Here is a 22,132-nt window from a genome sequence, read left to right as displayed (position 1 = left end):
ACAAAGTGGCTGTAGAACTTGAGTTACCCAAGACTCTGAGGCATATTCACCCTGTATTTCATTTCAGTCTGCTAAAAAGGGATTCGGGACCGAACAAGTGGCGACCTTGTCCAGCTGCCCCACCTCCTCTGATGATAGATGGTGAACCCCACCACGAAGTAGAAGAGATCCTTGATTCTAAGTTGAGGCGGAACCAACTGTACTATTTAATCAAATGGAAGGACTTTGATGAATCTCATAATGAGTGGGTGAAATGTACACATTAGAGCCCCCTCTCTAATGCGTGCATTCTACAACAAATACCCTCACAAACTGAAGGGGAAAGAGATCTTCGCTGTTAGTTTGGTGGGAGGGATGCTCTGGGAAAGGTATGTGCTTAATGGGGGGCAGCTGACAATTCTGGCGGGCAAATACCGTGGGAGTGATTGGGTCCTGATCTTTAGTGCCTTTACTTGAACACACTATATCTGTAACCTTTGCATGTTCAACTTCAGTCCTAACAATAGCTTGTGTCCAGTATGGTATCTATCAAAGTCTCAATAAAGTTAGCTTTCTTCGAAGTGACTGGTGTTGAGAACTGATTTAACCAGGATCCTGACATTTGGTTCTCCCAGATTAGAGTCCACGCTCTTAACTCCTACACCAAACTGGCTCTCCAAAGGCTCATAGGGATGCTTTGAAAGACTCAATGACCTAGGTGATATATAGCAGGACAGGGCTAACAGGGGGATTGTTAAAGATGTACTGAAGGTACCAGTCTTGACTGCCCTTCTAAGTGTGTGTGTGGGGGGGCTGTGCCTGAACTCCAGCAGTAAATTTGCCACTTGGATTTCAGGTCCATGCACCCCTTGCTCCTCGTAAACAGCATTCAGAGAGTCCCATTAAATGCTATCTGCAAGGGGGGGGCACCTGAACTCCAAGTGGCAAATTTGACACTTGGAGTTCAGGTGTGTGGGTCACTGGTTCCCAATGTGATGACATCACTTCTGCGTGATGTCATTGTATTGCGGATGTCCCTGTTTTTTAGGAATGCCCCCAAAGTAACCCACTGGGGACGAGGAAGGACCTGGCAACCCTACTCCAGATTCATCTGTTTTGGCTCTGAGCCACTGATTTGAGGCTTTGGCTAAGGCAGAACAAGCTAAAGCTAAGTTCAGTTAAGATAGAGGTTTTGCTAGTTCTACAGGCTGATGTTTTAAAGAGATTAGATCTACTTATCATGAATGGAGCATAGTTGTCTTTTTCAGAGCAGGTTAAGAGTTTTGGGGTGATCTTGAACCCCACCTTGTTATTTCAAAAGCTGATTTGTATCATGGCTAAAAGTGCTCACTAGCAGATACAAGGTTGCCAGGTCCCTCCGGCCACTGTTGGGAGATGGGAGGTAGAGTTGCCAGATCCAGGTTGGGAAACTCCCAGAGATTTGGGGATGGAGCCTGGGGAGGGGAGGGTCCTCAGAGGGATTACAATACCATAGAGTCCACTCTCCAAAGCATCCATTTTCTGCAGGGGAACTGATTTGGAGATGAGCTATAATTCTGGGGGATTCCCAGGTCGTACCTGGAGACTGCCATCCCAAATCAGATGTATATGGTTGTCTCTCCATCTATCAGCTGATTTCACAGTTGGAATAGTGTAATGCACTCTATACTTGGTTGCCCTTGAAGACAACATGACAACATTGGCTGTTTCAGAATGTGGCAGCCTGATATTGTCATGAGCTAGCTGATGGAAATATTCACTGTCCATCTTAAAACAGATACACTGGCTGCAGTTAGTTTCTGAGTCCAGTTCAATGTCCTCGTTATGATCGTTAAAGTCCTTCATGGCTCAGGAACCACATATCTAAAGGACCGTCTCCTTCCATATATCCCCATGCGCCAATGGTAATTTTCAGGCTGCTACCTACTGGCTATTTCCCCCATTTAAGGTGGTTCACTTGGCATGAACCAGAACCTGTTCCTTTTCCACTCTAGCTCCCACTCTGTGAAATGGTCTCCCCGAGGAGATGAGGGGAGTGCTGTTGTTAGAAATCTGCAAGGACATTTCATTCACTAAGGCTGTTAATGAGGTATAAACTATAGGCATCTTTTGCAGGAAGGGGGGTAGCTGTGGTTTTAGTCTATTAGTTTGGTGTAGTGGTTAAATGCGCAGACTCTAATCTGGGAGAGCCGGGTTTGATTCCCCACTCCTCCACTTCCACCTGGCTGGATGACCTTGGGCAAGCCGTAGCTCTGATAAGAGCTGTTCTTGAAAAAGAGCAGTTTCTATCAAGAGCTCTCTCAGCCCCACCCACCTCACAGGGTGTCTGTTGTGGGGAGGGGAAGGGAGAGGAGTTTGTAAGCTGCTCTGAGACACTGTTGGGTAGTGAAGGGCGGGGTAAAAATCCAATCTCTTCTCTTCTTCTTCTTCTTCTAATGTTGTAACGATTCAGTGTAAACCACCTTAAGCTACAAGGAAAGGCAGGATAGAAATATTTTAATAAAATAAATGAACCTACCCAAAGATGTCCTAGCGGGAACAGCATCCTTATTAATCCAGAATGAGACCCAGGACAGCACTACAATGAGTGTGCAGGGGATATAAGTCTGAATAGTGAAGTAGCCCATCCTTCTGCTCAGCTGGAAGTAGACTGCCATGACCACATAGTCTCCTGTAAAACATATTTTTGCACAAAGTAACATGGTTGTACAAGGCAACATAATAATCCAGTGCATTCACCATCTATTATCAACCCTGCAAGGAACATGGTTGTACAAGGCAACATAATAATCACCATCTATTATCAACCCTGCAAGATTTACGAATTGTGGATCTGAGAAGCATTAATCTCTTTGGCCAGCAGAGGATGCTTCCCCCCCACCTTCATCCTGGTTCACTAGATCTTTGCTAGCTAATTGCACCCCACCCCCCAAGTGGTATGCATAAATTCAAGTGCCTTGGCCCATTAACTGCAATGATCCAAGTTAATTTGGTTACAATTAACCTTCTGTCCACCACACACTGGAAAGGAACAACACTGGATGGTCATTCTATAGCTGCCCAGCTCCTGTTACTTTTCCCCATAGGCACACTATACTTCAATGTCAGATTAGTGGTCTAACTAGGCCTACTTCAGTATAGCAGATCTTATTTTATTATACATCCAGAAGGCTCAGAAGAACCACAGTCTGTCACATCTTGCTTATAGTCAGTTGTATGTTGTATCAAGGAAGTTGTTTACATCATTAATCCTGAATGAAAGATAAGACAAGAAGTCACCTTCTGGATTTTCTGTTAGACTGTGCTGGAAATCAGTGCCTAATATTAGCAACTGTGATGTAGCAAGTGAATCCCAGAAGCATGGTCAGCATTTTCCATTGCTGTACAGTTTATGGAACAATTAGCACATGTATTATGACACAGGAGATCATTGGCTGGATCTTGCAATGACTTGTGGTTAAAACAAAGTCATCAATATCATTTCACAAGGCAGTTTTTGAGTAAAACAAAATCAGCCTTGGGGAATTATTATATTGATAGAGCAGCAACCCTGGAGAAGGGAATCTAGCACTTCCATACACCACTATTCCCCCAATCTAAAGTACTCTGTAGCTGCAAAGTAAAACTGTGCCAGATCCTGGGCAGAGATGGCAGCAAGAGGGGCAAAGCAGCAGTGGCAGCAGACACTGCCAACCCCCAAAATTGCTGCCCTGGTCACTGTCTTGCCAACCTGCATTATAGATCCAGCTCCATAAAGGTATGAAATTGAACACTGGCCCATAGGCACCAAGCAGCAGTTCCTTTCTTATTTTAGTACCACAAGCACAGGCCAAAGGGAAGGAAACTGCAGATACTTCAATCCAGTCAGTATTTCTGTTTGATATACCGGGGGATTACTCCACAGAACTTCACTCAGGTGATTTGGAGTTAGATGCATAAAGCCCTCTTACATCTCAGATTCAAAATAATCCTGCTTCTTCAGTCTTAGAACGCTTCCACATAATGATAATTCCCCTTTGTGTTCTGCATCTGCAACCGAAGCACAGCCCCCACACTTGGCGGGGATTCTCCATACCCCCGACAAAGAATGCTCTTCCTGACTTTTTAAAAAATCAATGGTAGGTGTATGGCTACAGTGTAATAACCTAGTACTATTAAAAATACTGTGAAAAGGCCACAAATGGGTAAATAGCTCTGGTTATGGGGAAAGAGATGTGAAAATCCACAGCTTCTCATCCACATTGCTCTGAGTATGATCCTTACTGAAAAGGGTTTGAGAACATAATGCAGTGAAGCCAGCAAAAACCTGGAATGAGGGTAACCACAAGATAACACCATTTGGAAGTGTCCCCCCCAAAAAAAAAAACAAACCCTGGGGCAGTTGTGGAGAACAGGGAGAACCCCTCCCTCCAGGAACACTTGAGTACACAGAGCTGTCTTAAACTGAATTAGACCATTGGCCCATCAAGGTCAGTATTTAGACTGGCAGTATTCAGACTGGCAGTGGCTCTGCAGGGTTTCAGGCAGAGGTCTTTCACATCACCTACTACCTCATCCTTTTAACTGGAAACATCAATGATTGAGCATAGGGCTTTCTGAGTGCTAAGTAGATTCTCTACAGCTCAACATAGCCCCTCCCATAATGTGGAAGCAACCCTGGCCCTTTATTCACGGAACTACTATGTGGTTTCAATGGACTGTGAAGGGTCTGCGAACCTTTGCGTGGCAGTCTGTTTGAACAGAATTCTATTGAGTCAGTTAAAGAATGACAGTTGGGAACTGACAGTTGAAGAAGAGACAGTTAAGAACTGACTGTGGACTGGAAGGAGGCTAAGAGAGTGAGTGGATTAAGGAGGATCCCCATTCAAGCCAAAAAGGGAAACTAGCTTCTAGGAAAGACAAGTGATCCCTGTCCAATTAAGAAGGGAAATAACTCAGAAGCCTATGCTATGAAAAGAAAGCCTCTGTTCTCAATTTTTGAAGACCTTATTGAATGGCAGAAATACTTAGTTGTTGGCAACAAATTATCTGGTGTTTGTGTGAATACAAAGTAACCTCAGTTTTGTTTTTGTTTTATTTGTTTTACTATTTCTACATCCTACACCTGATTCCACCTGACCTTTTCTCCTCCAAGTTAAAAAAAGCATTTTGTTTTGAATTTTCAAAAGCCTCTCATGTGCCATTTCAAGAGCAGAATATAAGAAGGTGATTTTGTCTCTTCCCTCAGTTCTCTGGGCTTGCCCAACACACACACACATATAATATTATATATTATATAACAGCACACACACACACATATAGCAACTGGGTAGGACAGCCTTAGACAAACAAATAAGAAGGAAATAGATAAAGGGGCTGCTCAGCAAGAAAGAAGACAGAAGGGAAAATCCTGCGTGTGAGGGAGCGAAGAGGGTGAGATTGCCATAGTGGTCTTCCAAGAAAATATTTATCTATCAAAAATATCAAATTTGGGGTATGTTGTCCTGTAGCTGAGAGCAGTAAAATCAAATAGGAAAAGATCAAAGCTGAAAAACATTATTGCATGATTACTAGGCAGATATCCCATCTAAATTACATTTCCATTCTGTTGAACTGCTGCTTTCCATCACCTTTCTTTTCATAAGACAGAATTTAGGTTTTGTGTCTGTAAATGTCAATATTAGCTGAATGTGAAAATTCCTTGCATTGAGGGTTTTAAATTGAGTAAAACTTTTACTTGGATGTATTATGTTTGTGAAATGGCAGGATTAAATTTGAAATAACTGGATTAAGTGAAAGTCATGTGTTGCAAGTTCTCAGAAAAGAATATTGGGGGGAAATGGCACTGCTGTTGTATTGCACACATAAATGGAGAGCAGACTGAAAGCATCTTGAAAATCACACTGATTTAATAGAAAATCACAGCTTCCTAGTACAAAGATTAAAACACTGCCTCCTAGGTTTGAGAGAAAAGGATCCTTTTTGTTTAATTTGCTTTTCTGCAGCTAGATTTGGAAGTAGAGGCATTTGCAAATATCACGTCCTTGTCAACATATTCACTGGGACCACATGCTGATCCAACTGGTTTGGATTTATGTCCCTTTTGCAAACATATTTGTAGTTGCTTGTGCTCAAAGCCTTTTTGTAGAGAACAAAGGAAGATCTGCTGGAAGACTATTACAAAAGCAGCATAACTTCACATCTATCACATCCAGACTGGTGAGCGTCTTTCATTCAATAGCTGCCAAAATATATAATACATACACTGAATAGAAATATAAATAGAGACTGAATAGAAATGAACAGCTCTGGAAGCAAAAGTCTGAAGTCAGTAGGAGCTTCTTTAGTATTTTAATGGTGTGGTGGGTGGCAAATTGCAAGATGCTAAAGACACGGATCCATTTCTGAAAGGGCTGCCAGGATGGGGCTTTCCCCGTAAGGCTCCCAGGCTTCCAACAACTGCCCTAACAAGCAGAAATCAGCAAGTGACAACCTTTTCCCTGACAATACTCCATTTGTATAACAGTGGGGAAACATGCCCGTTCATAGTATAGGTCAGGATAACTGATTTTCTTTTTATACAATAAAGTTTTAATTAGTTTTACTGTATAATACAAACATGAAATGCAAGTATGAGAAATTATTGCACTTTTGCATTAACCTGTAAAAGACTATTTAGGAAAACGTAGTATGCACTTTAACACCATAGAGAATGGAGACTCTTTGAAGAGGTTTGTTCTGAGGCAACATAACATAGTCACAAACTGGTAAGACAAAATACAATGCCAATTGGCTAGATTGAAATACATCAAATTACCATAAAACATCCATCACTTTAGGGATGTTGGTTTGTTCAGAAAGATATTTTAAAATAGGGAACCATGTAGATACGAATGTGGTGGGAGCTGAAACTTTATCAAATCGCGTAAGATTGTCCGAGAGTTTAGCCATAATATATAAATCCCACAACTTTCTATGCCATTGTGAAAGAGTGGGTGCCATTGTCATTTTCCATAGTGTGGCAATGACAGTTTTAGCTGCATACAGCAATAGAGAAACCCGTTCTATAGTGGATGTGGAAAAATGGTGAACATCCCATCTGTTCAAAAATATGTGACTTGGTGTGGGGAAGACTTCTGTGCCTGTGATAGCTTTGATTTGGGATAAAACGTCTTTCCAGAAAGGATACACTTTGGGACATAAAATCCAACAATGTAAATAATTGCCTATGTTATCACATTTTTTTTTCAGCATTTTGGGCTATAGACTGGATTGATACAAGCTAGTTTGTGTGGCGTTAAGTACCAGCGTGCTAAAATTTTGAATGTCTGCATTTTCATTGCAGTGATTTTAGAATGAAACGAAGGGGAAGATCCAGGAGTCATCAGAGAGAATTTCATTACAGTCTTTGTGCCATATTGTCTGATATGATAGTGTAGTACTACTGGAGGAGGAGGAGGAGGAGATTGGATTTATACCCCACCCTTCACTACCCAAAGGTGTCTCAGAGTGGCTTACAAACTCCTTTCCCTTCCCCTCCCCACAACAGACACCCTGTGAGGTAGGTGGGGCTGAGAGAGCTCTGACAGAAACTGCTATTTTTCAAGAACAGCTGTGCCAGAACTATGGCTTGCCCAAGGTCATCCAGCAGGTGCAAGTGGAGAAGTGGGGAATCAAACCCGAGTCTCCCAGATTAGAGTCCGCTCACTTATCCACTACACCAAACATAAGATTTTATGAATTTTGGAGATTAGGCCTTTTCGGGAGATGCTAGAAATACAGATGACTTCTTCTAATGCCATAAGAGATTGCTTCATAATGGTGTTGAGTTTGATTTGTGAGCCCATATGGGAGATTTGGAAGGGATCTTGTTCTTCAATTTAGCTTCTAGATCAGATTTAGGTAACAGCTGCTGCTTAGAAGTTAGATCATGAAACGTTCTAATTTTGGCCATTTTCCAAGGGTCATACACTGGGTTCTTAATGCCTGGTACGAACCAGTCTTGATTTAGAAAAGTTTGGAAACTTGTAATTGGTGGCAATAATTTAGATTTTAGATGGTCCCAAGTGTTCAACATTGCACTAAGTATAGGATTGGAGTGGAACTGTTTGGGTCTGCTAGATGGTGGCTGCCATATGCACTCTTGGATATCAAAAGGAGCTGTAAAGAATGCATACTGTTGTATCTGGTCCGAGGCAGGATCTGCATGCATTAGTTTAATCACTTGTGAAATGTGAATAGCTTTATAGTAATACTGTAAATTTGGGAAACCTATTCCACCTCTGGATGAATTCCTGTATAGAGTTTTATTTCGTATCCTATGGTGTTTGTAAGACCAAAAAAAAGTTAATAGCATTTTCTGCCATCTTTGTAATTGAATGGAGGAGATATGTATAGGTATACTACAGAAGAGGAAAATAAATTTGGGTAAGATAAAAAACTTAATGAGATTTAGTCTATCTAGCCATGCTAGGTTTATTTTGTGCCATCTTGATAAGTCTGTCTGAACATCCTTCTCTAGTTTTCTATAGTTGTATTTGTGAATATCGCTAAGCTTTATGGGTAGATTGATACCCAAATAAGACATATAATGTGTTACCCATGGAAATAAATATAGGGTTTTAATGGTCTGTGTTGTTTTACTATCTAGATTGATTGGTAACAAGTTTGACTTAGTAGTATTCACCTTCAACCCTGAAACAGCACTGAAGGTATTTAACTGATTTTGAATATGATTTAGCGTTATGACTGGTTGGGATAGATATAACAACATATCATCGGCAAACATGAAAACCTTAAATTCCTTTGTATGCATCTTGATGCCTTTTACATTATTGTTATTTCTGATTAAGTTCACTAGAGGTTCAATACACAGGGCAAATAAAAGCGGAGAAAGAGGACAGCCTTGTCTAGTGCCTTGTTCCAACTGAAATTGTTCAGAGATATGGAGGTTGATTTTGAGATGGGCCATGGGATTGTTATAGATTGCCCTAATTGCAGCCATAAATTTTCCCCAAAAACCCATTTTTTGTAATAGTGTTTTACGATATATAGTCTCCACCAAATCAAAAGCCTTCTCTAGGTCAAGAGATAGAAAGGCTGTGGGTATGCTATGGGATTTGCAGTACTTCATTACCTGATAGCCTTATGGATGTTGTCTTTTATATCTCGTTTTGGCATGAATCCTTCCTGGTCTTGGCTTATGTATTGTGTAACAAAAGAGTTGAGCCTGGTAGCAAGAATTGTAGTAAATATCTTAAAATCAGTGTTTAACAAAGATATTGGTCTATATGATGCCGGTAACGCTGGGTCTTTTCCTTGCTTTGGAAGAACTATAATGGAGGCATTGTTCCAAGATGGGGGTAAACTCCCAGAGTTTAGAATATGGTTACAGGCCTCCGACAAAGGTGTGGAAAGTAGTAAAGCGAATTGTTTATAGAACTCTGGGGTAAACCCGTCAGGTCCTGGTGCTTTGGATGTTTTTAGTTTTCTGATTGCATCTATAACTTTCTGTGGAGTGATTGGCTTATCCATCAGCTGTTTGTGTTCTTCAGATAGAGTCTTGCCCATGGGATGTGTTTGAAAAAAATCATTTAGGGCTGATGGAGCAATGTTATTGGAACTATATAATTTTTTGTAGAAGTTCAAGAAGATATTTGTGATGGATTTAGTGTCATAATGATCCTTGCCAGGAGTGTCTTTCATATTTGTAACTAATCGTGACTGTTGTTGTTTTACTCTTTTGGCCAACATTTTTAGGGATTTTGGAGTGAAGGCCCATCCTCCTTGTTTTGAGTACAATTTTTTTTTGTATTTGTGTCATTTCTAGCAGTTCTAATTTTTTTCCTTTTCTCTAGTAGACGTTTGTATATTTTGGGGTTACCAGACTGTTTATGCTGACTTTCTAGCGATGCTATACTATCCTGTAGTTCCAATCTTACTTTTTCTTTTTGTTTTTTTATATAGGACGCCGTGGAGATTAGTTGACCCCAAAGTAATGGTTTTAAAGCATCCCATCGTAGTTCTGGGGTCACAAAGCTATCAGGATTATCCAAAAAGAAATTACGTATATTTTCTTCCATTGTATTAATTATTTCATCATTTAACAATAAAGAGCTATTTAAAGTCCATACTGGAGATATGTTTTTTTCACAGTTGATGTTAATGTTGCAGTTAACCCAGCAGTGGTCTGACCATAGTTGGTTACCTATATTGGAGGACTGAGCTAAATTGACCAATGAGTGTGACACGAGTATATAGTCAATGCGTGTGTAAGAGTTATGCCGTGTTGAAAAGAAGGTGTAGTCCTTTTCCATGGGGTGTATGTGTCTCTATATGTCTATTAAATTGAATGATTTCAAAATTACCTCTAACTTGGTACTTGTGTTTTTTTTCTTGGTGTTTTGGCTGTGGAAGTTTGACCTGTCCTTTGAGTGGTCCATTATGAAATTTAGATCGCCACCTATAATAATTTCACCAACATGAAAAGTGTCTAATTTCTGTAATGATTGTTCGATAAAAGGGATTTGCTCTGAGTTGGGGGCATATAGTGATGCCAAGGTTATTGGCTTATTATTTACTGTACCTTTCATAAAGATAAATCTACCTTGTGGGTCTTTCATAGAGGCTTGATGTATAAATTTTAGGATTTTTGAAATTAAGATAACAGTGCCTCTGGACTTTGTGGATCCTTTGGCTAAAAATTTGAACAGAGGGGATGTGTCATCTTTAATTTGTGTCTCCTGAAGGAAGATAATATCCCGATTGAGTTTAGTAATTTGACTCTGAGTTCTCTTACGCTTAATGATGTTGTTCAGCCCTCACACGTTGTACAAATAAACCTTGACAGCTGAGGAAATGATGGTCTACAGTATCAGCGCAGACTACTAGAATTAAGAAGATCTATGAAGAGAGTTATAACAAACAGTTATGAATTATGCTTTTTTTAAAGACTCTGGCTAAATAAGAATAATTTGAATATTTGTTGAATATTTCCCACTGCAGCAGCACTTGAATTTATTTTCTCCCAGTATTAGTATTAATTAACAGGTTTCCTGTATTCAGTAATGAGAACTAAATGAGTAAACAGTAACTGTAAGTACACAATGTTTAGAATATATATTTTAAAATGCCAACAATGAATTGTCCTTTTGCTATAACACACCTTGAAACAGATTAGGATCAATATAGATATTTAAACAACTTAACCTCAGTGATAGGGTTTTCCTTATAGTAATTTGATAGGGATAAAGTGCAGTAATAATGTGTAATCAAGCTTGTCTTTTACTTTATTTGTGGTGTTAAGAGATGTTGTAAAACTTTGTAGTATATGTGATTAAAATTATGAATGAATCAGTAATGAAATTAATTAGATAGACTCACTTGAATTAATTAACTCTAAAAAAATTAAACTAATTTTCTAGCATTGCAAGATATGTCTTGTAAGGTTTCTCTAGGCTCCTGCACAGCTATAGCTGTACAGGAGGCTGGGGTGTTTATTTAATCTGTTTCCCCCAGCACTTAAGTTTGAGAACCTAATTTAACGAAGTGGTTTAGAAGAGCCCGTGCTTCCCCCCACTCCTTTCTTTAAAGTCCTGAATTCAAAGGGAAACTCCACAGAAATATATTGATTAACTTAAATGTTAATGTAAACAGATATTAACTGGCACTAATAGAGAGCACAGGAAAAAAGCGCTTAACGTACAAAGGTGCAAGTTTAGAACTACAGTGTTGGAACAGCCACGTCAAAATGGTGGGAACGACATTACAGAGAATAAAAATATTTCAGAAACGTTTCGATGCCGGTAGGTAACAGTAAATACTTATCAGTCTCTTGAACAATGAGTTATGTTGATGTCTCACGCTGATCTGGAGAGTTCGAGGGGGAAGGCGAGGAGGATTGGTATTTCCTTTTTAGTGATTGATTAGATAGTTTCATTTGGGTTATCAGATCTAACGAGTGCAGTACTTTGAAGCTTTCTTCTCTTGCAGTGATTTTATGTGCCTTGCAGGATAAACGGCAAAGCCAGGGAGTATCGTATATCTTCTTCTACAAGTCGTGTAAGTAGTGGTTTCAGCTCTCGTCGTTTCATCAGAGCCTCTTTCAGAAGGTCCAGGAAGATTTCTATTTTGGCACTTTGGAATTTTAAATGACCCTTTTGTCTGGCAGTGAATAGAATTTGTTTTCTATAACGGAGGTCTAGGAAGGTGACTATTATGTCCCTGGATGGCCTGGTCTTTAATATGCTTACCGGACCTGCACGGTAGGCTTTGGTGATGATCGCCAATATGTCTCCCTCTGGAGGCACCTCATCAGCCATGCGGTCACTTGCTTGAGTAGATCGCCATTTTTCCCGATGTTCTCCTCCAGCCCTCTAATTTTCAAATTGTTTTGTCTGAGGGTCATATCTGTTCGTATGGCTTTTTCTGCTAGAATATCTTCCATTTGTTGAAGTTGCTGGCTCTCCATCTGATTTGGAAGGCACGTGTTCATGGCACTTTCTGCTACAGATTTATTTTCATAGCTTTTTGCATCATTTCCATCTGGTCATACAGAGGCTTGAATAAGGTGGAGATGTTGTCTAAGATTGACTTCTCTAGATTTTTTTAGTGCTGTTGACAGATCTGTTGAAGTTACTGGAATTATTGATCTGTCAGTGCTATCAGCCCCAGTTGCCATTTTATGTGTAAGGGCTAGCTGTGGGCCCGAATTTGCTTTTGAAGGTCTAGCTGTGAGAGTAGCTTGTACCTTTTAAATTTTCGGATGGGTCGATGGTCCAGATGTTTTGTCGTCGTTCCCCATAAATTAGGAACAGATTTCGTTGTTCTGATCATCGAGAGGAGTGAGAGAAAGGGAGGTCAGGGAGGAGCTGCAGGTTGAGGAGGCCATGTTTATTTTTGTACCACCGGAAGCCCCAGGATAACTGATTTTCCAGGTGCTTCTGAAAAATCCACTTAGTATGGATCTTTAGTATGGATTGGAGCCCCTGCAAGGATCACAGATCATTCCTAGGTAACCTTTCTTACTGTGGGAAAGTTTATTCCTGGGGTCACATTACTAATGTGATCTAATAGCCATGTGGGATGGGGAGGCTGCAGTACAGAGAAAGAAGAAAGTGGTCTTTCTCTCTTAATTCTTCCGTTGGTGGAGCTACATGATGTACAAGGCAGAAAGGGCAATTTCATCCCCTTCTTCTTTCCCAATGTAGTCTCCTGACTCACACAGTTGTTACATCATGCAGGTCCTACAACCCTAGGAATAAACTTCTGAGGACTGGAAAGGACTGCTGTAGGAGAGAGGTACAAAAAAAATTATGTTAAATGTGTAGGGTAAAATACATTAATTGATTGGCCCTGGCCACATCTCCATTAGCATCACCTGTAAAGGATAAGGGGTTTACCCAAAATATGGATGTAGAAGGATTCAGGAAATAAAAGAAAGAAAGATATGGTTGTTACATTAACCTGATAACCCCTCTATAACTGTTTCCACTAATGATTCATTAACACTTATAGATGCTCCTGAATGGCCGCCTGTTACACAAGAAGAACTATTTGAATTAATTTCTGCACAAATCTCATAAAGCCCCAGGCCCTGATGGCATACCAGCCGGACTTCTTAAAAGTAACCGAGTGGTGGTCCTCCTCACTGGCACATTTGTTCACATCGACAAATTTGGCTCCCTTCCAGAAACATGGTTAAACTCCATAATAACACCAATTTTTTAAAAAGGCGATTCTAACAATATCGAGAACTACAGACCGATCAGTCTCCTATCCATTATAGGGAAACTTTATGCCAAGCGCCTGCTAAGGAAACTATCTGCATGGATGGTGGACCATAATTTGCCAGGGAAGGAACAAATAGGCTTTACAGCTAACCACTCCATGCTTGATCACTGCATTACACTACCCTTTTCAGTAGAAAAATATTTCCAGTACCCTAGAGGTAAGCTATATGTGGCATTTATCGACCTTCACAAAGCCTTTGATTCGATTGATAGACAGCTTTTGTGGGTAAAATTAGGCCTTGATTCAATTAGGCCTTGATCAACGTCTACTGTCTCTGATATGCAGACTCCATCTTTTTAACTCTTGTCAAGTTAAATTTACCAACAAGGGCGCATTGACACCAAAAATCCCTGTCACCAAGGGGGTAAAACGATGCTGCGTCTTGGCCCCCACCCTGTTCAACTTGTTTCTTTCTGACCTTCCCTCCTATTTATCTAAAATAAATGCCCCCAAACTACACTCGAAATCAGTACCTATTCTCTTATATGCTGATGATGCCGCTGTCTTATCCATTACTAAAATGGGATTAATGCACTCACTATCAGCTTTTATCTCATATTGCACCCAGAATTCCCTATTCATCAATTAGTACAAGACTAAAATTTTACTGTTCTCCAAATCATGGAAGCAGCATACTTGGAAAATCAATGGCAGAACCATCACCCAAGATAAATCCTTTAGGTATCTGGGCGTTCTTTTTCACTACAATTTAAAATGGTCCATGCATCACGACTAAGCCCTTCTCTTGGCTAACAATAAGCAGTTGGCATTAACCCGCTTTCATTACCAAAAAGGTAATCAATTTGTTCCGGCTACTTTACAGATTTTCCATACCACCATTCTCCCTCAGTTACTTTATGGGATTCCTGTGTGGTTCCCCCCGACCTGCCAGGCATCTGCGCATGCCCTGTCTTCCCCGTGTATTGTCTTGTGCCATGCATTCCTGTCTGTAAACGCTAGGCAACGCTTATCTGCAAGGTTAACAGGTGTGTGGAGGAGTTGCTTCGCTTGAAGTATAATGAACTGCGACCGTGTGAAGCTGTAATTGTTTATGATTTAGGAAACGTTGATTCTCAGGCTTTTGAGCGCGAACCTAGGAGTCTGCCCGCTCGGCGGGAACCAAGATTATTGGTTAATGTCCTGTTTGAATAAAAAAAAAACCAGGCTTGACCTTTCTTTCACTGAATATGTACTCAACATTACATTCCCAGGCCCAGGGGCGTGTGAGACTTTACAATAAGCAGCTGGCTTGGGAAGTGGCAGAACCCCAATAAAGATGTGTGGCCATTTGGACACCTGGCAAGATAACACTAGCTTCCTGAGAGACAGAGAGTTCACACACATACCCCGCTTTTCATCTCTCTAAACATCAAAGCACAGTTTATTTCCCTGATTGGGGGACACCTGGATGACACTGTATTGATCCCTTTGGACTTTTATTGTGTGAGACCAAGGAAACAATATTTCCTGTAATACAATCTCATCTTTTAGGAAGCAATTTTCAGATAGGCAATTTCCACTTCCATGCTAATCAACACCTGATATGATCATCAAAAAGAACTCCTCCTTTGATGTTGGGTTTAAATACTGGTCCAGAGCCCACAGACTTTAGCTGACTCCAAAGGAGACAGCCATAGAGAGAGCCTCTCGACGCGCTTGCATGGGGTGGGGGAAACTTTGTTTTGCATGTTTATTTTTCTGTGTGTATGTTTAGGAACTAGGACTCTGAATGTTTTGCTATAATAAAGATAAGTTTTATTTTAAGAAGAGACTAGTGAATTCCAAGCTTGCATTTCTGCCTTTGGTAAGGGGCGACACACAGGAGACACACACAAACTGAGGGGGGAGTGTGGGTGACATGGGTAAGCATGCTTTCACAGACAATGTGCAGATACACACTCACACCTCCAAAAATCTCACAACACAAGGCACCCGAGAAACGTTTTCCAAACGCGGGGGTGGCCTGAGAGAAAGCTTGTTCGAACAAGGACGTTACCCAGGGCCCAGCCTTGGTGCTGTGGGTGATCAGTTCGAACAGGCAGAAGAAGCATGGGTGACAGGCAGCTCTAAGGATAGAGCGAGCTGAGCATATCCGGCTGAAGGCTTGGAAGAATGAGTGGAAGACTGCGACCATTTGAAGCTGTAATTGTTTATGATTTAGGAAACGTTGATTCTCAGGCTTTTGAGCGCGAACCTAGGAGTCTGCTCGCTCGGCGGGAACCAAGATTATTGGTTAATGTCCTGTTTGAATGTCTTACATTATCCCTTGCCCACCCTGGCCCAGGTATTCTGGACAGTGAACTTGTTCCTGCTCTATCGTGGCTTTAATAAAATACTACTTTATATAAACGTGTATTGGACTTATAGCTGTGGGGAACCGGACAGGTTTCTGGCAGGTACAAGGGTATCCCTTATGAACAGAGTTTGTGCAGGTGCAGCAAAGAACCTGTTTCTATACAACATATTCTATTAGATTGCCCGTTGCTCACTCCCCACCGATGCCGCCTGATTAAACTACTTCTCCCAGCCCCCAATCTTATGTTAAATAAACGGATAGAACCCTTGTTACCTGACAAATGCTCCTCAGTCACCGAATGGGTGGCAGAGTTCCTGGCCCTAGCAGCACAAGAGATAGAAACCAAAAGTGGTAAAAGTACTAGATAGGGGAAGATTAAGTGCCTACTCTTCTTAGTTAAGATCCAACTGTACTTAGTTTCTGCTACGCTGCTTGTTTTGGAGAATTTTTGTATACTGTTTTTTATTTTTCCTTCAAATCTCACTCAGGTGTTTTGTTGTATCCTACCTTGTTATGTCAATAATGGTTGTTTGTGTGTGTGTGTGATAAATAGCAAGTAGATCTTATAAGGATGTTTTCTTAAAAGAAAATCTAAAAATAGCAGTTATTAATTACCTGAAAATTGTAAGTTTGGCAGTTTGGCAGCTAAGAAATAATGCAATAACAAGACACCGTACCATATTTGAACAAACATTACAGGATAATCAGAAATATTATTGTAATGTGTATCACATTCTTATTTATTTAGTATATAAATTTAGAGTATAAAGCACCCCAGTTTGCCAAAAAATCTGAAATCTAAAAAAGGGGAGATGATAAAACTGCAAAATGATAAAATGCTCTCAGTGGCCATTGTTAAGCAACCACAACAGGCTGAGTTTCTGTCAGTAAAAGGCAGGGGGAAGGGACAGAGCCCTTTTCAGGACTGTTCTGGCCTTTATCTAGGGGTAAATTGATACCACACAACTTGTATGACTTATCTAGGTCTGGCTGCTTACTAATGTTCAACAGCAGCCACCCCACAAAAGCCAGTGTGGTGTAGTGGTTAGCGTTCAGATGAGGAATTTAAATCCTCATTCTGTCTTGGAAATTCACTGGGTGACCTTGGGCCAGTTACACATTCTCAACCTAACTTACCTCACAGGTAGGGCTAAGATTGACCATTAAGAGCACCCTGATGCCTCCTAGTGGGTCAATGGCCTCCCCCTCCACCTGGGCCAGCCAGCCCTCTTACAGAAGGGCTGAAGCCAACACACTCAGGCCCCATGTAAAACAGGAGAGGCAACATTCAGCCAGCCAGGGAGACAAATCCCCACATGACAGGTGAGATGGAGGAGGTGGTGGTGCCTGGCTCAGTCTGCACAAAGTGAGGCAGATGCTGGTACCCAGAGCAGCTAAGCTTCAAATGAGGTAATGCAGATAGTGGCATCTGGCCTGGCCAAGCCATATGCAAGGTGAGGTGCGGTGAGGGAGATGGTGTTGCCAGCTTCCCCTTTCATTTGCACACCCCTCACTCCCAGCCTGAATATATGTATGAGTGTATGTACTGCATGTGTAACACCATAAGCAAGTCCCACAAGGGAAGCACAGAGCATGATAGCAATCACCATAGTTTGTGTCCTAAGATGGATCTTGCAGCAATAAACACATCAAAGGATCTTCCAGCAGCAACCACAGAGGATGCTTCGAAGGAAGCCTTTTGGGTAGAAATCAGTGAGTGCAACAGGAGGAAAGCAATTAGTCATGCCAGTCTAGAAGAAAAAGACACCTCTCCGCATATTGTCTTGCAATCACTGACCAGTAACACAATCTAGACATTTAAATTCCTTGTGACATCCTGGAATCTCCAGATCTTTTCATTATACCCAAAGTTTCTGCCAAATATATGACTCAGCTTTATTTCTCCAGTCTTGTAATTCTGAATTCTAATTCAATCAAGAACTTTCCTTCCTGCTGCCCTTCCCAGTACCATTTAATTAGTTCTATAGTTTTCTCCTGATAGGACAAATGCTTAATGCTTTACCACCTTGTTTGTAGTTTTCTAAACAAAATGAATATTTGATACATGAAACTTATTTGTATAGTAAACAGAATATTTGTGGATCAGATATTTCTTAAGCAAAAGGCAATTGACTCAGTAGACTAGGATGGCTTTCATGATGGTTGTTTAAAGCCATCATGCTGTGTCTGAGCTAACATAAAGCAACATGCTTGCCCCATGTCAGAACATACAGCAAATCTTAATTCCCTTGAATTATTCTAATTAATAGCTCTAGAGTTTTTGGCAATGAAGTTATTCTTGCCTTTTGTTGAGCTGTGGGAGCAACACAGACGTTAATTATACATTGACCCAGAAAATGCAGTACAAATTAACAGCAACAATATATTTGTGTTTCAGTACACATCACTACTGTGATACCAGTGGACAGTTAATTGGTCTGTGATGATATGGGTCAGAAAGAGAGTTTAGTGCAAATCCAGAGAAAGTTAGACACACTTAAGGCTCAGTAAATTAATTTAATGGTACTCATGTTACAATTAAATTTAAAAATGTTACAATTAACTTGTCCATTTGATTTCAGTGGGACTAAGGTGTGACTCATTTTCTCTGAGTTGAGATCTATTTATACATTTCTTAATACTTTCTGTAATTGCTTCAGCTCAGCTCTTCAAGCCACCTAATGTGCCATATGTTCCCGATCTTAACCTTTTGTACTGCACATACTGACTTTTCTTGATGCAGAGCAACAGCAGTTAAAAACAACTGTTGAATGCACAGACACTTGCCTCTGAAACAGCAGATTATAAAATATAACAATATATGCAATCTTGCAGGATGCCAGCATTAGGCTGGGGATCCCAGTGACTGGGGTAGAGGAAGGTATGATGGTGGGGGATATGGACATGCTCATCCTTCTTCCAACTTTCGTCCCATCCTGAGACACATTGGTGTGAAGGCTAGGATTACAAACCCTTCTTCAACACCAATGTTTTGCAATGCCAGGTCCATTAATATTAAGACCAGAATGCTGCATGACTATTTTGCAGTGCATAACATAGACCTGGCTTGCATGACTGAGACCTGGGTTATGGATGGTAAAAACAGTCATTTTACAAGAGCTAACCCCCCCACACACGCTTCTCAGTCTTTCAACAGTCCCAAACCAGGGTGGGGGGTGGGGTCGTAATTTTCATCCAGGAGGCATTCTCCTTCAGACCACTCCCTGTTCCAAAGATCACCGGTATTGATCATGCTGGTCTAGTGTGAGATACTGTGGAGAGCTTGGCTGAATGTCCTGTGTACTGACCACCTAGCACACCAGCCCAAAGTAGCCATTTTCTCCAGGAGAACTGATATTGGAGATCTCCAGGTGCTGCCTGGAGGCTGGCAATACTAAGGGGAGAGCCAGACCTGTAGATTTGAGGGGTAGAGCCTGTGGAGGGCAGGATTTGGGGTGGGGAGGGACTTCAGCAGGGTATAATGCCGTAGAATCCACTGCCCAAAGCAGCCATTGTAATAGCTGGGAAATTTTCTGTAGGGGAAATGATGTGCTGTGGCTGGGGGACCCTGGGCTTTCTGGGAGATCTCCAGGCCCCACAGGGAGATTGGCAACTCCACTGACTGTTTAAGGGAAGATTGGGATATGTATTTTGGCAACTCCAGTGACCGTTTAAGGGAAAATTGGGATCTGTATTTTACCTCAGGACACATTGAATACCTCCCAACAGCAACAGCCAACTGTTTAGAATGTTAGAGGCAAAGGCCAATCAGGCCACATATGCAACTGACCTCTGTGTACCGACTGGCTATTGGGGGAAGAGGAACAGCAAACTGTTTAGAATATTGGAGGCGAGACTCAGGCAATGCAGCCAGTGGATAGGGACAGTTTCTGAGTGACAGATCAGGGAGCTGACTGATTTGGGAGCATGTGGAATGTTCATGAGAGTGTCACCACCAAAACAGGATTATTATATAGAGAGATGTGCATGTGTGTGTGTGTGAGTGTGTTCGCACTTCGAAGTCATGGCGACCTCTGGTGACTTACCCTTACTGGGGGCCTGGAAGATATTCAGAGAAGTGACTGAATAAAGCCTGGTCCCACCTCCTGCATCTGGTAGGAGATGTCCCATCCAAGTACTTGCCAGAGTCGACCCCGCTTAGCTTGTGAGATCTGACAAGATTGGGCTTACCTGGGCTATCCAGGTCATGGCAGATCACCTGGTCTTGAATGCTCGGTTGGGTGTTCAGATCCCCCCTGTCTAGGTGGTAAGCTAATTTATGCTCACCCGCGGAGATTAATGGACCCAATTGGGTTCCAGAATGCTCTGCAGGATCCAATGCCTTCTGGCGAGTCATCGGATGAGCTGATAAAAGACTGAAATTCCTGTCTTTCTGAAGCCATCAATGAAGTTGCTCCCCAACATTGTCTCTGTTCCTGTCAAAAGTCATCCCCCCTGGTATACTATGGAACTCAGGGGGATGAAATGGGAACTCAGGTGACCTGAGCGAGTTTGGTGGTGTGCTTGCAACAAAGCTGCAAGAGCATCTTATAGGACACTTATGAAATTCTATGAGGTAGTGGTGAAGGCTGTGAAGGAATTCTACTCCGCATCCATCACGTCTACTAGCTCATGCCTAGCACAATTATTTACAGTAATTAGATCTTTGACAGCCCTCATGGAGAGGAATCCAAAAGTTAGTAATTCAGCCATTAGCTGTGAGGCATTTAGGAGCTTTTTTGCAGACAAAGTCTTGTTGTTCTGCCATGACCTACCTGTCAATATTAATACAGTAAGTTACTTGGAGGCCCCCTGGCCACTTTTGGATTTGATTTTTGACAACTTCAGCCTGCTCTCCTCTGCTGATGTTGACAGGATCCTGGGTGCTTTTAGGTCAACCATATGCCTCTTGAATTGGTGTCCCTCGTGGCTGGTGAAAGCCAGTGATGAGAGGATATGGGGCCCACTGATAGAGATTATCAATCTGTCCCTGGAGACAGGGGTCTGTCCAGAGGGTCTGTTAAATACTGGGTTCTGGATGCATTGCAGTGATAAGCTTTAGTTTATTAAGTGATTTCAGGAACACAACAAAGACACCCAGCAAGGTTGGATCCCTGCTTATAAAGCATGCAAACACCACACCCTGCACACACCCACTCCCAAGGATAGGCTATTTACATTACACTACTTATCTATTGGTCTACTCCAGGATCCAGGCAAGCTATTGTTCAAGAGTAGCAAGCTCAACCAGTTCCTGGTATACCTAGAGGGCTGACTCAGGCTCAATACGTAACAGGGTCTGAAGGAGGCTGCCATGGTACCACTCTTGAAAAAGCTATTTCTGGATCCTTCCGATCCTGCTGATTACCACCCGGTTTTGAACTTATCATTTCTGGGTAAGGTAATTGAGAGAGCAGTAGTCAAGCAGCTCCCGATCTTCCTGGATGACATATTGGCATTGGATCCATTCCAGTCTGGCTTTTGCCCTGGCCACAGGATGGAGACAGTGCTGGTTGCCATGACAGAAATCTCCGCAGACAGCTGGACCAAGATGGGGTGGCACTGCTGCTGCTGCTTGATCTCATGGCAACATTTGACACAGTCAATCACAATCTTTTGACCCACTGCCTCATTGATGTGGGAGTCCATGGGGGTAGCCCTGAAATGGCTCTCCTCATTTCTCCTTGGTTGGGGCAGAGGGTGGTGCAGGAAGATAGGGTGTCAATTAGGTACCACTTAAGATGTGGGGTGCCTCAGGGGGAAATTCTCTCTCTGATGTTATTTAACATCTATATGCGCCCCCTTACCCATTTAGTGTGGAGTTTGTGTCTGGGGTGTAATTAGTACACTGATGACACCCAGCTATACCTGTTATTGGATGGCTGTCCAGATACCACTTCACAAAATTTGGCCATGGGTTTGGAGGCAGGGTGGGAAGGCAAAAACAGGGGCTTGTGAGCCACAGAATGGCTGCTCAGTCTCCCAGAGCTGAGGGCGGGTCCCTGTTTCGCAACACAGGCTAAAGTCAAAACAAGACAAAATGTACCTTGGAGACAGCAGTCTCTGTGCAACGGAGTGTTAATTTAC

At 41.8% G+C, this 22,132-nt stretch overlaps 1 protein-coding gene across 1 annotated transcript in view; it reads right to left on the bottom strand.

The window, feature by feature from the left end:
- The window catches only part of GABRG2 (gamma-aminobutyric acid (GABA) A receptor, gamma 2), a 194,864-nt gene that overhangs the window by 12,482 nt on the left and 160,250 nt on the right, over positions 1-22,132 (bottom strand). The window contains exon 7 of the mRNA XM_015419807.1: positions 2,498-2,650. Coding sequence (XP_015275293.1) covers positions 2,498-2,650 — 153 coding nt within the window. The remainder of the gene's footprint in view (positions 1-2,497; positions 2,651-22,132) is intronic.

This window comes from Gekko japonicus, unplaced genomic scaffold (genome assembly GCF_001447785.1).
Source record: "Gekko japonicus isolate JY-2015 unplaced genomic scaffold, Gekko_japonicus_V1.1 scaffold2382, whole genome shotgun sequence".
Classification (NCBI taxonomy): Eukaryota; Metazoa; Chordata; class Lepidosauria; order Squamata; family Gekkonidae; genus Gekko; species Gekko japonicus.
Note: the sequence above shows the minus strand (reverse complement) of the source record. Positions and strands in the feature narration are given on the sequence as shown.